The following is a 16,052-nucleotide window of genomic DNA, read 5'->3' on the forward strand; positions in this document are numbered from 1 at the left end:
ATAAGGAAATAAACTATTTAATCACTTTTAGAATAAGGCTGTAACGTAACAAAATGTGGAAAAAGTCAAGGGGTCTGAATACTTTCCAAATGCACTGTATGTGATATTACGCTGTGCTATAAAGACTATGTAATGCCCAGTGTTGTGATGATTTACAATATACCTCTCCTCTCTAGATGTGGCCCTGGCCCCAGAGGCCCCCAGCAGGGCACCCCAGGTCATCCTGCACCCTGTCCTGTCTGAGCCGGGGTAAGTAGGAAACTAGGAAACGGGATTGTTCTCTTTATATTTGTTTTGGCACAACCATGGTACCAGGTAGTAAACCAATGTCACGCAATCAACATTTAATGAGAATGTCAGTGAGGTGTCAATCTTTGAGTTGACACGCGACATAATGTCTCCCAATACGTTGGGAGTTGTGTCGGCCACAGAAACACACCTTGGAGCAGATAAGTCACTGTCAGAGATTTAATTCAGACCTTAGTCAATCAAGAAGGGGTGGTTGAAGGGAATTCTGCCAAGTAACTTGGGATGAGTGTCGACCATAACACTGTTGACATCGTGGATACAGTATAAACAACATGAGTTATTCTGACCTTAGTCAATAAATAAATTCTTTAAAATCCCAATGGGCAAAAACTGGTTGAATCAACGTTGTTTCCACGCCATTTCAAACCAAAACACCAATGTGATGACCTTGAATCGACGTGGAAAACTAATTGGATTTGCAAAAAGTCATCAACATAATTTTTTATTTTATTTAACTAGGCAAGTCAAGAACAAATTCTTATTTTCAATAACAGCCTAGGAACAGTGGGTTAACTGCCTTGTTCGAAGCAGCGTTACCCATGCAGAGCAAGGGGAACAACCACTCCAAGTCTCAGAACGAGTGACGTTTGAAACGCTAACTAGTTAGCCATTTCACATCGGTTACACCAGCCTAATCTCAGGAGTTGATTGGCTTGAAGTCATAAACAGCTGCTGGCAAACGCACGAAAGTGCTGTTTGAATGAATGCTTACGAGCCTGCTGCTGCCTACCATCGCTCAGTCAGACTGCTCTATCAAATCATAGACTTAGTTATAACATGATAACACACTGAAATACGTGCCTTAGGTCATTAATATGGCCGAATCCGGAAACTATATTCTCGAAAACAAGACATTTATTCTCTCAGTGAAATACGGAACCGTTCCGTATTTTATCTAACGGGTGGCATCCATAAGTCTAAATATTCCTGTTACATTGTACAACCTTCAATGTTATATCATAATTACATAACATTCTGGCAAATTAGGCGGCCCAAACTGCTGCATATACCCTGACTCTGCGTGCAATGAACGCAAGAGAAGTGACACAATTTCACCTGGTTAATATTGCCTGCTAACCTGAATTTCTTTTAGCAAAATATGCAGGTTTAATAATATACACTTCTGTGTATTGATTTTAAGAAAGGCATTGGTGTTTATGGTTAGGTACACGTTGGAGCAACGATACACACCGCATCGATTATATGCAACGCAGGACATGCTAGATAAACTAGTAATATCATCAACCATGTGTAGTTAACTAATGATTATGATTGATTGTTTTTTATAAGATAAGTTTAATGCTAGCTAGCAACTTACCTTGGCTTACAGCATTCGCGTAACAGGCAGGCTCCTCGTGGAGTGCAATGTCATCAGGTGGTTAGAGTGTTGGACTAGTTAACTGTAAGGTTGCAAGATTGAATCCCCCGAGCTGACAAGGTAAAAATCTGTCGTTCTGCCCCAGAACGAGGCAGTGAACCCACCGTTCCTAGGCTGTTATTGAAAATAAGAATGTGTTCTTTAACTGACTTGCCTGGTTAAATAAAGGTTAAATAAAGGGTTAAAAAATAAAAATAATAAAAATCGGCCAAATCGGTGTCCGGTGTAAATAACGATTTCCGATGTTTTGAAATCTTGAAATCGGCCCTAATTAATCGGTCGACCTCTACGACCTACCTTCTCTAACCACTAGGCTACCTTCCTCCTCTAACCACTAGGCTACCTTCTCTAACCACTAGGCTACCTTCCTACTCTAACCACTAGGCTACCTCCTCTAACCACTAGGCTACCTGTCTCTAAACACTAGGCTACCTTCTCTAACCACTAGGCTACCTACCTCCTCTAACCACTAGGCTACCTACCTCCTCTAACCACTAGGCTACCTCCTCTAACCACTAGGCTACCTGTCTCTAACCACTAGGCTACCTGTCTCTAACCACTAGGCTACCTTCTCTAACCACTAGGCTACCTTCCTCCTCTAACCACTAGGCTACCTACCTCCTCTAACCACTAGGCTACCTCCTCTAACCACTAGGCTACCTGTCTAACCACTAGGCTACCTGTCTCTAACCACTCTACCTTCTAACCACTAGGCTACCTACCTCCTCTAACCACTAGGCTACCTACCTCCTCTAACCACTAGGCTACCTACCTCCTCTAACCACTAGGCTACCTCCTCTAACCACTAGGCTACCTCCTCTAACCACTAGGCTACCTGTCTCTAACCACTAGGCTACCTACCTCCTCTAACCACTAGGCTACCTGTCTCTAACCACTAGGCTACCTTCTCTAACCACTAGGCTACCTTTTCTAACCACTCTAACCACTAGGCTACCTTCCTCCTCTAACCACTAGGCTACCTCCTCTAACCACTAGGCCACCTCCTCTACCACTCCTCTAACCACTAGGCTACCTCCTCTAACCACTAGGCTACCTGTCTCTAACCACTAGGCTACCTGTCTCTAACCACTAGGCTACCTTCTCTAACCACTAGGCTACCTCCTCTAACCACTAGGCTACCTACCTTCTCTAACCACTAGGCTACCTCCTCTAACCACTAGGCTACCTCCTCTAACCACTAGGCTACCTTCTCTAACCACTAGGCTACCTTCCTCCTCTAACCACTAGGCTACCTACCTCCTCTAACCACTAGGCTACCTGTCTCTAACCACTAGGCTACCTATCTCTAACCACTAGGCTACCTTCTCTAACCACTAGACTACCTGCCCTAACCACTAGACTACCTGCCTCCTCCAACCACTAGGCTACCTACCTCCTCTAACCACTAGGCTACCTCCTCTAACCACTAGGCTACCTCCTCTAACCACTAGGCTACCTCCTCTAACCACTAGGCTACCTCCTCTAACCACCAGGCTACCTCCTCTAACCACTAGGCTACCTTTTCTAACCACTAGGCTCCCTGTCTCGAACCACTAGGCCACCTCCTCTAACCACTAGGCTACCTCCTCTAACCACTAGGCCACCTCCTCTAACCACTAGGCCACCTCCTCTAACCACTAGGCCACCTCCTCTAACCAGTAGGCCACCTCCTCTAACCACTAAGGCCACCCTGCCGCCCATAAAGAATTTCCTATTTTTTTTCACCCAAATTTTCATCTTTATTCAATGACATGATGACATGTGTTGTTGATTTCACGTTGAATTCACGTTATTTGAAAACTCAACCAAATGGAAATCAAAACTAGATATGCCCAGTGGGATAGCTCTGATTCTTCCTCTGTCTCCCTCCACCAGTGAAGTAGGTCAGAAAATGACATCCATTTTATTTTTAAATGATATGCCAAGAAATGTTATAGCGCAACGCAGAGCAATGTTTGCATGATCTTCTGGGCAAAAACAGACCATTTCAGATAAGCCTCATATTACATCTCGTCTGTCGGTCTCTGTCCCTCCATTGGTCGAGGGATGGATAGGGACTCAAAATTATTGGAGCAAAGACGTTTTTGTGACAATTTCAATGAGAGATGCAGGACAAGACAAACACTCTGGGGCTAATGTTAACATGGCCTTAACCGCATGCTATAGTTAGGATATCAACTGGATTCCACTTGGGTTTCTAAAGACCACGGCTGCCGAACACAAGCAGAAGGAGAAGACGAGGAGTGATGCCAATGTCTTTGGACTCTAAATCGATCACATGAATAAATGCACGGTAGCACTCAGTAACTTGAGCTTTTAGAAACTGCTTACTGTATGTACCAAGATGTTCAAATAAACCTAAACCTAAACGAGCTTTCATAGACGATTTTCATAGTCAATTGTTGGTGTATTTTTAAGCTGACAGAAATGTGTTACTGTTTTAATGACGTTCTAATGTTTTTTATACCTTCTAAGTGACTGACACAGGTGTTATTTCAGTGTCAATATGACTGGGGAAAGGTGCAGCCATCTCTCTCTCTATCTTGCTTTTTCTCCCTCTATGTCTTTCTCGCTCTTTCTCTCTCTTGCTCTCTCTCTCCTTCTCTCACCTTCTCTCCCCCTCTCTCTTGCTCTCTCCCCTCTCTCTCACCTTCTCTCCCCCTTTCTCTTGCTCTCTCCCCTCTCTCTCTCCTTCAGTCCCTCCCTCTCTCTCACCTTCTCTCCCCCTCTCTCTTGCTCTCTCCCCTCTCTCTCCTTCTCTCCCCCTCTCTCTCACCTTCTCTCCCCCTCTCTCTTGCTCTCTCCCCTCTCTCTCTCCTTCTCTCTCCCTCTCTCTCACCTTCTCTCCCCTCTCTCTTGCTCTCTCCCCTTTCTCTCACCTTCTCTCCCCCCCTCTCTCTCATTCTCTCCCCTCTCTCTCTTGCTCTCCCCCTCTCTCACCTCCTTCTCTCTCTCCCCTCTCTCTTTCTCATTCTCTCCCCTCTTTCACCTTCTGTCCCCCTCTCTCTCACCTTCTCTCTCCTTCTCTCACCTTCTCTCCCCTCTCTCTCACCTTCTCTCCCCCTCTCTCTTGCTCTCTCCCCTCTCTCTCTCCTTCTCTCCTCCTCTATCTCTCCTTCTCTCCCCTCTCTCGCACCTTCTCTCCCCCTCTCTCTCACCTTCTCTCCCCCTCTCTCCTTCTCTCCCCCTCTCTCTCATCTTCTCTCCCTTCTCTCCCTCTCTCACCTTCTCTCCCCCTCTCTCTCACCTTCTCTCACCTTCTCTCCCCCTCTCTCTCACCTTCTCTCCCCCTCTCTCTCTCCTGCTCTCTCCCCTCTCCCCCTCTCACCTTCTCTCCCCCTCTCTCTTGCTCTCTCCTTCTCTCCCCCTCTCTATCTCCTTCTCTCACCTTCTCTCCCCCTCTCTCTCACCTTCTCTCACCTTCTCTCCCCTCTCTCTCCTCTCTCTCCTTCTCTCCCTCTCTCTCCTTCTCTCACCTTCTCTCTCCTTCTCTCACCTTCTCTCCCCTCTCTCTCACCTTCTCTCCCCCTCTCTCTCTCCTCTCCCTTCTCTCTCCCTTCTCTCACCTTCTCTCTCCCTCTCTCTCTCACCCACCTCTCTCTCCCCTCTTCTCTCCCCCTCTCTCACCTTCTCTCCTTCTCTCCCTCTCTTGCTCTCTCCCTTCTCTCTCTCTCACCTTCTCTCCCCTCCTCTCTCTCTCTCTCACCTTCTCTCCCCCTCTCTCACCTTCTCTCCCTCTCCTCACCTCTCTCCCTCTCTCTCTCCTTCTCTCTCCCCCTCTCTCTCACCTTCTCTCCCCCTCTCTCTTGCTCTCTTCCCTCTCTCTCTCCTTCTCTCCCCTCTCTCTCACCTTCTCTCCCCTCTTTCTCTTGCTCTCTCCCGCCTCTCTCTCTTTTTCTCTTCCTCTGCTTTCTGACAAATATGAATCCATTATCTTGGTTATGAAACCCACATTCTCATGATGTAATTAAAGCCAGTCTTCTCCTCTGTGTGTGGCTCCATGTACTCCCTCACCCAGCCAGAGTCTAGTACCAGCTGGCAATTTCCCCCCGCCTCTTCTCTGGGTTAATGAGGGCCTCTCTCTGGCCCTGGCTGGATCCTCTCATTAGGAGACTGAGGTCCTACCAGGGGCCACGAATACCACAGGAATCACATACATAATTTCATACACCGTCTCCATCACAACGCAGTGTTGGGGGGGGGGATGGGGGTTGGGTGTGTGTGTGTGTGTGTGTGGGGGGTGTATGGGGGCAGGGTGCACACTAAACATAAAATATTACATAATTAATTAATAACCCTAATGTGTGTGTGTGTGTGTGTGTGTGTGTGTGTGTGTGTGTGTGTGTGTGTGTGTGTGTGTGTGTGTGTGTGTGTGTGTGTGTGTGTGTGTGTGTGTGTGTGTGTGTGTGTGTGTGTGTACACAGTTCTACTGATGACACAGAGGTTGGAAGAGGTTACCTGTAGAATGCCTTTCTTTCTGGCCACCTAGCTAGATAAACAGAAAGGAGGGTTCAGAAAGTGCATGGTGTTTAATCACCGTCCATGATGCGTGATTCAACACGATTCATTGCAGATGTGTTATGCTAGCGTGTGCAATGTAAAATGTGTGTATGATGCTAGCGTGTGCAATGTAAAATGTGTGTATGATGCTAGCGTGTGCAATGTAAAATGTGTGTATGATGCTAGCGTGTGCAATGTAAAATGTGTGTATGATGCTAGCGTGTGCAATGTAAAATGTGTGTATGATGCTAGCGTGTGCAATGTAAAATGTGTGTATGATGCTAGCGTGTGTATGATGCTAGCGTGTGCAATGTAAAATGTGTGTATGATGCTAGCGTGTGCAATGTAAAATGTGTGTATGATGCTAGCGTGTGCAATGTAAAATATGTGTATGATGCTAGCGTGTACAATGTAAAATGCTCATCCCATCTGCATGCCCTCCTCTTGCTTCCAGAGTCGAGAGGAACCCTTTAAACCCTTTACTACAGATTGAAGTGGAACCTACATCAGACGTGAGTCCACGCTCTAATGAAATTGTGGGATTTGTTTCTGAATAGAATCTGTTAATGTTATAGTTTGGCATGCTGACGCTCCAGATGGCAATCCTCTGCAACCACACAACTAGGCTGGCCATTTTCACCGTTTCAATTTCATTTAATTGGGTTTTATTAGAATATAATGTAATAATTGCACAGTAGAGCCCAGAGGATAGAGGATAACACATTAAAGAAGTATACAACTAGTTTGTCTAATTATCTGTTCTCTTTCGCCACAGAACCCATAGCATCAATAATTAGAACTCATGGCTCAATCCGGGGGAATAGAGATTGGTGGAGGTCAACATGTGATATCATTGTATGCAGATTACATTTTAGTTCATTTATCTGCACCAGAACATTCTCTGTCATTTATTTTACTACTGTTGGATACATATGGTGCTGTATCAGAATTCAGAGTGAAAAAATGTCAATTTCTAATCAGGACTTCTCAAGCTTTGAAAGTACATTTAAATGGAAATGGACAAAGACATATATGAAATACGTTGGTGTACTAATACCATGCAATCTTTAGGAAGCATATAAAGTAATTTACTCTTCTTTAAAAGGAGACTTCGGGGTATTGGCATTGAGGCCCTTCATCTACTTCCCCGGAGTCAGTTGAACGTGTGAATACCATTTTTATGTATCTGTGTCCAGTATAAAGGAGGCTAGAAGTAGTTTCGCAAACTAATGCTAACTAGCATTAGCGCAATGATTGTAAGTCTATGGTATCTACTAGCATGCTAGTAGAGGAAGAGCCTTATTGCCAAAATCCCAGAGTATCCCTTTAATGAATAGGATTTAATCTAATATTCAGAGATGAAGACCTCTCACCACTCTTATGTTAGGAGGGTCAACATTTTCAAAATTAATATATTACCAAGGTTGATGTATTTATTCCAGGCCTTGCCAGTTTCAAATCCATCCAAATTATTAAATCAAATTAATGGCCAGTTCTCCAACTTTATTTTGACTGTAAAGACCTCAAGAGTCAAATGACTGTTTTCCACTTCCCCTATAAAGCTGCCTGTTTACCACTTCCACTATAAAGCTGACTGTTTACCACTTCCCCTATAAAGCTGACTGTTTACCACTTCCCCTATAAAGCTGACTGTTTTCCACTTCCCCTATAAAGCTGACTGTTTTCCACTTCCCCTATAAAGCTGACTGTTTTCCACTTCCCTTATAAAACTGACTGTTTTCCACTTCCCCTATAAAGCTGACTGTTTTCCACTTCCCCTATAAAAAGCTGACTGTTTTCCATAAAGCTTCCACTTCCCTATAAAGCTGACTGTTTTCCACTTCCCCTATAAAGCTGACTGTTTTCCACTTCCTGACTGTTTTCCATAAAACTGACTGTTTTCCACTTCCTCTATAAAGCTGACTGTTTTCCACTTCCCTATAAAACTGACTGTTTTCCACTTCCTCTATAAAGCTGACTGTTTTCCACTTCCCTTATAAAACTGACTGTTTTCCACTTCCTCTATAAAGCTGACTGTTTTCCACTTCCCTTATAAAGCTGACTGTTTTCCACTTCCCCTATAAAGCTGACTGTTTTCCACTTCCCCTATAAAGCTGACTGTTTACCACTTCCCCTATAAAGCTGACTGTTTTCCACTTCCCCTATAAAGCTGACTGTTTTCCACTTCCCCTATAAAGCTGACTGTTTTCCACTTCCCCTATAAAGCTGACTGTTTTCCACTTCCTCTATAAAGCTGACTGTTTTCCACTTCCTCTATAAAGCTGACTGTTTTCAACTTCCTCTATAAAGCTGACTGTTTTCCACTTCCTCTATAAAGCTGACTGTTTTCCACTTCCCTTATAAAACTGACTGTTTTCCACTTCCTCTATAAAGCTGACTGTTTTCCACTTCCCTTATAAAACTGACTGTTTTCCACTTCCCCTATAAAGCTGACTGTTTTCCACTTCCCTTATAAAACTGACTGTTTTCCACTTCCACTATAATGCTGCCTGTTTTCCACTTCCCCTATAAAGCTGACTGTTTTCCACTTCCCTTATAAAGCTGACTGTTTTCCACTTCCTCTATAAAGCTGACTGTTTTCCACTTCCCCTATAAAGCTGACTGTTTTCCACTTCCCTATAAAGCTGACTGTTTTCCACTTCCCCTATAAAGCTGCCTGTTTTCCACTTCCCTATAAAGCTGACTGTTTTCCACTTCCTCTATAAAGCTGACTGTTTTCCACTTCCCCTATAAAGCTGCCTGTTTACATCTTCCCCTATAAAGCTGACTGTTTTCCACTTCCCCTATATAGCTGACTGTTTACCACTTCCCCTATAAAGCTGGCTGTTTTCCTCTTCCCCTATAAAGCTGACTGTTTTCCACTTCCCCTATAAAGCTGCCTGTTTTCCACTTCCTCTATAAAGCTGACTGTTTTCCACTTCCTCTATAAAGCTGACTGTTTACCACTTCCCCTATAAAGCTGCCTGTTTTCCACTTCCCCTATAAAGCTGACTGTTTTCCTCTTCCCCTATAAAGCTGACTGTTTTCCACTTCCCCTATAAAGCTGCCTGTTTTCCACTTCCCCTATAAAACTCTTCCCCTATAAAGCTGACTGTTTTCCACTTCCCCTATAAAGCTGACTGTTTTCCACTTCCCCTATAAAGCTGACTGTTTTCCACTTCCCCTATAAAGCTGACTGTTTTCCACTTCCCCTATAAAGCTGACTGTTTTCCACTTCCCCTATAAAGCTGACTGTTTTCCACTTCCTCTATAAAGCTGACTGTTTTCCACTTCCCTTATAAAACTGACTGTTTTCCACTTCCCCTATAAAGCTGACTGTTTTCCTCTTCCCCTATAAAGCTGACTGTTTTCAACTTCCCCTATAAAACTGACTGTTTTCCACTTCCCCTATAATGCTGCCTGTTTTCCACTTCCCCTATAAAGCTGACTGTTTTCCACTTCCCTTATAAAGCTGACTGTTTTCCACTTCCTCTATAAAGCTGACTGTTTTCCACTTCCCCTATAAAGCTGACTGTTTTCCACTTCCCCTATAAAGCTGACTGTTTTCCACTTCCTCTATAAAGCTGACTGTTTTCCACTTCTTCTATAAAGCTGACTGTTTTCCACTTCCTCTATAAAGCTGACTGTTTTCCACTTCCCTTATAAAACTGACTGTTTTCCACTTCCTCTATAAAGCTGACTGTTTTCCACTTCCCTTATAAAACTGACTGTTTTCCACTTCCCCTATAAAGCTGCCTGTTTTCCTCTTCCCCTATAAAACTGACTGTTTTCCACTTCCTCTATAAAGCTGACTGTTTTCCACTTCCCTTATAAAACTGACTGTTTTCCACTTCCCCTATAAAGCTGCCTGTTTTCAACTTCCCCTATAAAGCTGACTGTTTTCCACTTCCCCTATAAAGCTGCCTGTTTTCCACTTCCCCTATAAAACTGCCTGTTTTCCACTTCCCCTATAAAGCTGACTGTTTTCCACTTCCCTTATAAAGCTGACTGTTTTCCACTTCCTCTATAAAGCTGACTGTTTTCCACTTCCCCTATAAAGCTGACTGTTTTCCACTTCCTCTATAAAGCTGTTTTCCACTTCCCTTATAAAGCTGACTGTTTTCCACTTCCTCTATAAAGCTGACTGTTTTCAACTTCCTCTATAAAGCTGACTGTTTTCCACTTCCTCTATAAAGCTGACTGTTTTCCACTTCCCTTATAATACTGACTATTTTCCACTTCCTCTATAAAGCTGACTGTTTTCCACTTCCCTTATAAAGCTGCCTGTTTTCCACTTCCCCTATAATGCTGCCTGTTTTCCTCTTCCCCTATAAAGCTGACTGTTTTCCACTTCCTCTATAAAGCTGACTGTTTTCCACTTCCTCTATAATGCTGCCTGTTTTCCTCTTCCCCTATAAAGCTGACTGTTTTCCACTTCCTCTATAAAGCTGCCTGTTTTCCACTTCCCCTATAAAGCTGACTGTTTTCCACTTCCTCTATAAAGCTGACTGTTTTCCACTTCCTCTATAAAGCTGCCTGTTTTCCACTTCCCCTATAAAGCTGACTGTTTTCCACTTCCTCTATAAAGCTGCCTGTTTACCACTTCCCCTATAAAGCTGGAGGTCATGGGACTACCTCATATAAAGTAATTTATATATATATATACTGTATATGTTGTTTACCCCCCCCCCTTTCTTCCTCAATTTTGTGGTATCCAATTGGTAGTTACAGATTTCTTTAAATTCTTACACCCTAAGGCATCTCGCATAGAAACAATACTGAAAGAAGCTGCTACAACAAAGAAGTTGATTGCCAAAGTTATATCAAGGTGGATTGAAGCTTTACCTGCTGGTTCAGAACCTATAAGGAAACGATGGGAAACAGATCTAAAGGAAGAAATTGAGGAGAACCATTGGTCACAGAGATGTGGACATGTTCGTACCTGCTCCTATAATATATGTAAGATCATTTGTAGGACTTACTACACTCCAGACAGAATGCATGTAATGCAGGCAGAAATGTCACATCTCTGTTGGAGATGCAGAAAGCACAAAGGAACCCTATTACACATGCTGTTTTCCTGTAACAAACTTACACCATTTTGCCATAACATACAGTGGGGCAAAAAAGTATTTAGTCAGCCACCAATTGCGCAAGTTTTCCCACTTAAAAAGATGAGAGAGGCCTGTAATTTTCATCATAGGTACACTTCAACTATGACAAACAAAATGAGAAGAAAATAAATCCAGAAAATCACATTGTAGGATTTTTAGTGAATTTATTTGCAAATTATGGTGGAAAATAAGTATTTGGTCAACTACAAACAAGCAAGATTTATGGCTCCTCTGTCCTCCACTCGTTACCTGTATTAATGGCACCTGTTTGAACTTGTTATCAGTATAAAATACACCTGTCCACAACCTCAAACAGTCATACTCCAAACTCCACTATGGCCAAGACCAAAGAGCTGTCAAAGGACACCAGGAAAAAAAAGGTAGACCTGCACCAGGCTGGGAAGACTGAATCTGCAATAGTTAAGCAGCCTGGTTTGAAGAAATCAACTGTGGGAGCAATTTCTAGGAAATGGAAGACATACAAGACCACTGATAATCTCCCTCGATCTGGGGCTCCACGCAAGATCTCACCCCGTAGGATCAAAATGATCACAAGAACGGCGAGCAAAAATCCCAGAACCACACGGGGGGACCTAGTGAATGACCTGCAGAGAGCTGGGACCAAAGTAACAAAGCCTACCATCAGTCCTGCAATGAATAGCCATCAATTGGAAAGCTTCATATCCACCCTCAATAACAAACTGCAGGATTGAACGATCGAGCTACGTCCCGTTAGACCTTCCAGGATAAACCAGACATATTTGACAGAATTTGTAAATTGTATGTTGACCATCTTCAAGAATGTTTTGTATAGTGGGTGTTTTGTTGTTGTTGTTGTGTTTTTGTGTCGTATGAAAAAATACATAAATACAAATAAAACACTTATTGTGGACCTGGATTGAAAGGAGTTTCACTCTTCCTCTCCTCTTCCTCTCCTCTTCATCTTCCTCTCCTCTTCCTCTCCTCTCCATCTTCCTCTCATCTTCCTCTCCCCTTCATTTTCCTCTCCTCTTCATATTTCTCTCCTCCATCTTCATCTTCCTCTCATCTTCCTCTCCTCTTGATCTTCATCTTCCTCTCCTCTTGATTTTCCTCTTCATCTTCCTCTCCTCTTCATGTTCTCTTAATCTTCCTCTCATCTTCCTCTCCGCTTCATCTTCCTCTCCTCCTCCTCTCCTCATCTTCCTCTCCTCCTCATCTTCCTCTCTTCATCTTCCTCCCCCTTCATCTTCTCGTCATCCTCATCTTCCTCTCCTGTTTCTCTCCTCTTCGTTGTCTCTTCATGTTCTTCTTCATCTTCCTCTCCTCTTCATCTTCCTGTCCTCTTCATCTTCCTTTCCTGAACAGAACGATGAGGTGGAGGATTCTGAGGATGAATTTGAGGAGATGAACCTGTCTCTGCTGTCGGCCCGTAACTTCCCCCGCAAGGCCAGCCAGACATCCATCTACCTCCAGGAGTGGGACATCCCCTTCAAACAGCTGGAGATCGGAGAACTCATCGGGAAAGGTAATAGAATAGAATACAAAACAATTGTATTAGTCCAACTGTTACATCTGTTCTATATTGTCCCATACAATGCAGTCACAGTCATTTGAACAAAGCACATGGTCAGCCATTGTGCAGAATCCTTGGAGCTCGATTTAAAAATAATAATAATGTAACAAGGCAAGTCAGTTCTTATTTACAATGACAGCCTACCGGGGAGCAGTGGGTTAACTGCCTTGTTCAAGGGAAGAACGACAGATTTTTACCTTGTCAGTTTGGAGATTTGATCCAGCAACCGAACACTCTAACCACTAGGCTACCTGCTGCCCTGAAGTGCCTTGCTTCAGGGTCACAATGGTGGGACATTTTAGCTGGGATCTGACACTAGCAGTCCTTTAGTTACCAATTCAGATCCAACTTGAGATTTGAACCAGCGACCTTCTGGCTACAGATCCACCTCTCTAATCTCTAAGTTACCTTCTGTTCTCTTCAGGTCGCTTCGGGCTAGTGTTCCACGGGCGCTGGCATGGTGAGGTGGCCATCCGCCTCATCGACATCGAGCGGGACAACGAGGACCAGCTGAAGGCCTTCAAGCGGGAGGTGATGGCCTACCGTAACACCCGACATGAGAACGTAGTCCTCTTCATGGGTGTCTGCATGAGCCCCCCACACCTGGCCATCATCACCAGGTGAGTCCCCTAAACCCTCACCTGTGTGTGTGTGTGTGTGTGTGGTCCTCTTCATGGGTGTCTGCATGAGCCCCCCACCCCTGGCCATCATCACCAGGTAAGTCCCCTAAACCCTCACCTGTGTGTGTGTGTGTGGTCCTGTTCATGGGTGTCTGCATGAGCCCCCCACACCTGGCCATCATCACTAGGTGAGTCCCCTAAACCCTCACCTGTGTGTGTGTGTGTATGGTCCTGTTCATGGGTGTCTGCATGAGCCCCCCACACCTGGCCATCTTCACCAGGTGAGTCCCCTAAACCCTCACCTGTGTGTGTGTGTGGTCCTGTTCATGGGTGTCTGCATGAGCCCCCCACCCCTGGCCATCATCACCAGGTGAGTCCCCTAAACCCTCACCTGTGTGTGTGTGTGTGTGTGGTCCTGAACATGGGTGTCTGCATGAGCCCCCCACCCCTGGCCATCATCACCAGGTGAGTCCCCTAAACCCTCACCTGTGTGTGTGTGTGTGTGTGTGGTCCTGTTCATGGGTGTCTGCATGAGCCCCCCACCCTTGGCCATCTTCACCAGGTGAGTGATGATGTTTGTCATTCCTGAGCTCTGTTCCAACATGGATCCCAGCCAACTGACGAACTGACTGTGGTCTTCTAATCGAACTGCATCAGTAAGCATGTCGTTGTGGGTCCTCTTCAAGTACAGGATGGGGAATTGGGTCTGACAAACTTGCCATAATTATACTGGACAGTTTAGGAACAGCAATACATTAAGTAACATCTGTGATGGTTGGTGGTAGTCCCATACCATCAGCTGGTCTCTTAGTGTAGGGAAGCAGCTCAACCCTTTTAACGTCACAGTAACCCCCTCCTTAAATTCCCCTCTCCTGTCTCTGATCCCACTGTGTTAACCTCTGGCGTCGAGCAATCCCGTATCCGGGAGGGTAATCATAGCCTCAAGCTCATTAGCATAACGCAACGTTAACTATTCATGAAAATCGCAAATGAAATGAAATAAATATATTGGCTCACAAGCTTTGCCTTTTGTCAACAACACTGTCATCTCAGATTTTCAAAATATGCTTTTCAACCATAGCTACACAAGCATTTGTGTAAGAGTATTGATAGCTAGCATAGCATTAAGCCTAGCATTCAGCAGGCAACATTTTCACAAAAACAAGAAAAGCATTCAAATAAAATCATTTACCTTTGAAGAACTTCGGATGTTTTCAATAAGGAAACTCTCAGTTAGATAGCAAATGTTCCGTTTTTCCAAAAATATTATTTGTGTAGGAGAAATCGCTCCGTTTTGTTCATCACGTTTCGCTAAGAAAAAAAACTGAACATTCAGTCATTACAACGCCAAATTAACTCCATAATATCGACAGAAACATGACAAATGTTGTTTAGAATCAATCCTCAAGGTGTTTTTCACATATCTATTCGATGATAAATCATTCGTGGCAGTTGCCTTTCTCCTCTGAACCAAATGGAAAAGTGCACGCAGCTGGAGATTGCTCAATAATTTTGACGGAGGACACCAAGCGGACACCTGGTAAATGTAGTCTCTTATGGTCAATCTTCCAATGATATGCCTACAAATACATCACAATGCTGCAGACACCTTGGGGAAATGACAGAAAGTGTAGGCTCATTCCTGGCGCATTCACAGCCATATAACATTGGAACACAGCGCATTCAAAATCTGGGGCATTTCCTGTATGAAATGTCATCTTGGTTTCACCTGCAGCATTAGTTCTGTGGCACTCACAAACAATATCTTTGCAGTTTTGGAAACGCCAAATGTTTTCTTTCCAAAGCTGTCAATTATATGCATAGTCAAGCATCTTTTCGTGACAAAATATCTTGTTTAAAACGGGAACGTTTTTTTATCCAAAAATGTAAAGAGCGCCCCCTATATCGAAGAAGTTATCCTCCTAGAGTGGTGAAGTGGATGCTATCGCCCAATCATTTTTCTGAACGTTGACATCAAAATCCCTGCAAAGCTATCGTAAAGCAGTGAAGCTGTGTAAAAAAAAATACAATACTCTTGTGAAGTAGCTTAGCTACATAGTATGAGTGACCCAGTCTTTGTTACCCTGGGGCCTGAGTCAGAGTCTCTCTCTCTCCAACAAGGTTGATGTGTTTGTAGATTCACTATAGATCATCATACAGCGCTCCATTCCCTTCTGGAGCACTAGTGTGTGACATGGGTGTCTCAATGTAGCGAAAGGCAGTGTCCTGGCTGTGCTGCCTGGCTGGGCTGATTTGAAGTGCACTGGGTTGAGCCAAGCCGGATGTGTAGTGATTCGCCACAGCCCCTGTGCGTTGTCTAAAGATCTGTGCTTTACACAAAGACTGGCCTTTCAGGATGCGCCGTTATAGGTTTAGAGACATGGTATTGTTTGTCATGTAACAGGACACCCCAAAAAATGAACTTGATGATTAATCTCAAGGTGTTTATCTGGCAGGAGATTTCTATGAATAAAATATGAAATGTTAGTGGCTGGCTAAGAACAGAAACAGACAATGTTCCGGATAAGAAAATTCATGTTTGCTAAGGTGAAGGCGGAATCCAAATTACCTCACGA

The 16,052-nt window shown here is 44.1% G+C and overlaps 1 protein-coding gene across 1 annotated transcript in view; it reads left to right on the forward strand.

The window, feature by feature from the left end:
• Positions 1-16,052, forward strand: part of LOC135513794 (kinase suppressor of Ras 2-like) — a 126,441-nt gene that overhangs the window by 88,043 nt on the left and 22,346 nt on the right. Inside the window, exons 14-17 of the mRNA XM_064936728.1 lie at positions 177-249; positions 6,642-6,699; positions 12,649-12,808; positions 13,281-13,476. Coding sequence (XP_064792800.1) covers positions 177-249; positions 6,642-6,699; positions 12,649-12,808; positions 13,281-13,476 — 487 coding nt within the window. The remainder of the gene's footprint in view (positions 1-176; positions 250-6,641; positions 6,700-12,648; positions 12,809-13,280; positions 13,477-16,052) is intronic.

This window comes from Oncorhynchus masou, chromosome 25 (assembly GCF_036934945.1).
Source record: "Oncorhynchus masou masou isolate Uvic2021 chromosome 25, UVic_Omas_1.1, whole genome shotgun sequence".
Taxonomy (NCBI): domain Eukaryota; kingdom Metazoa; phylum Chordata; class Actinopteri; order Salmoniformes; family Salmonidae; genus Oncorhynchus; species Oncorhynchus masou.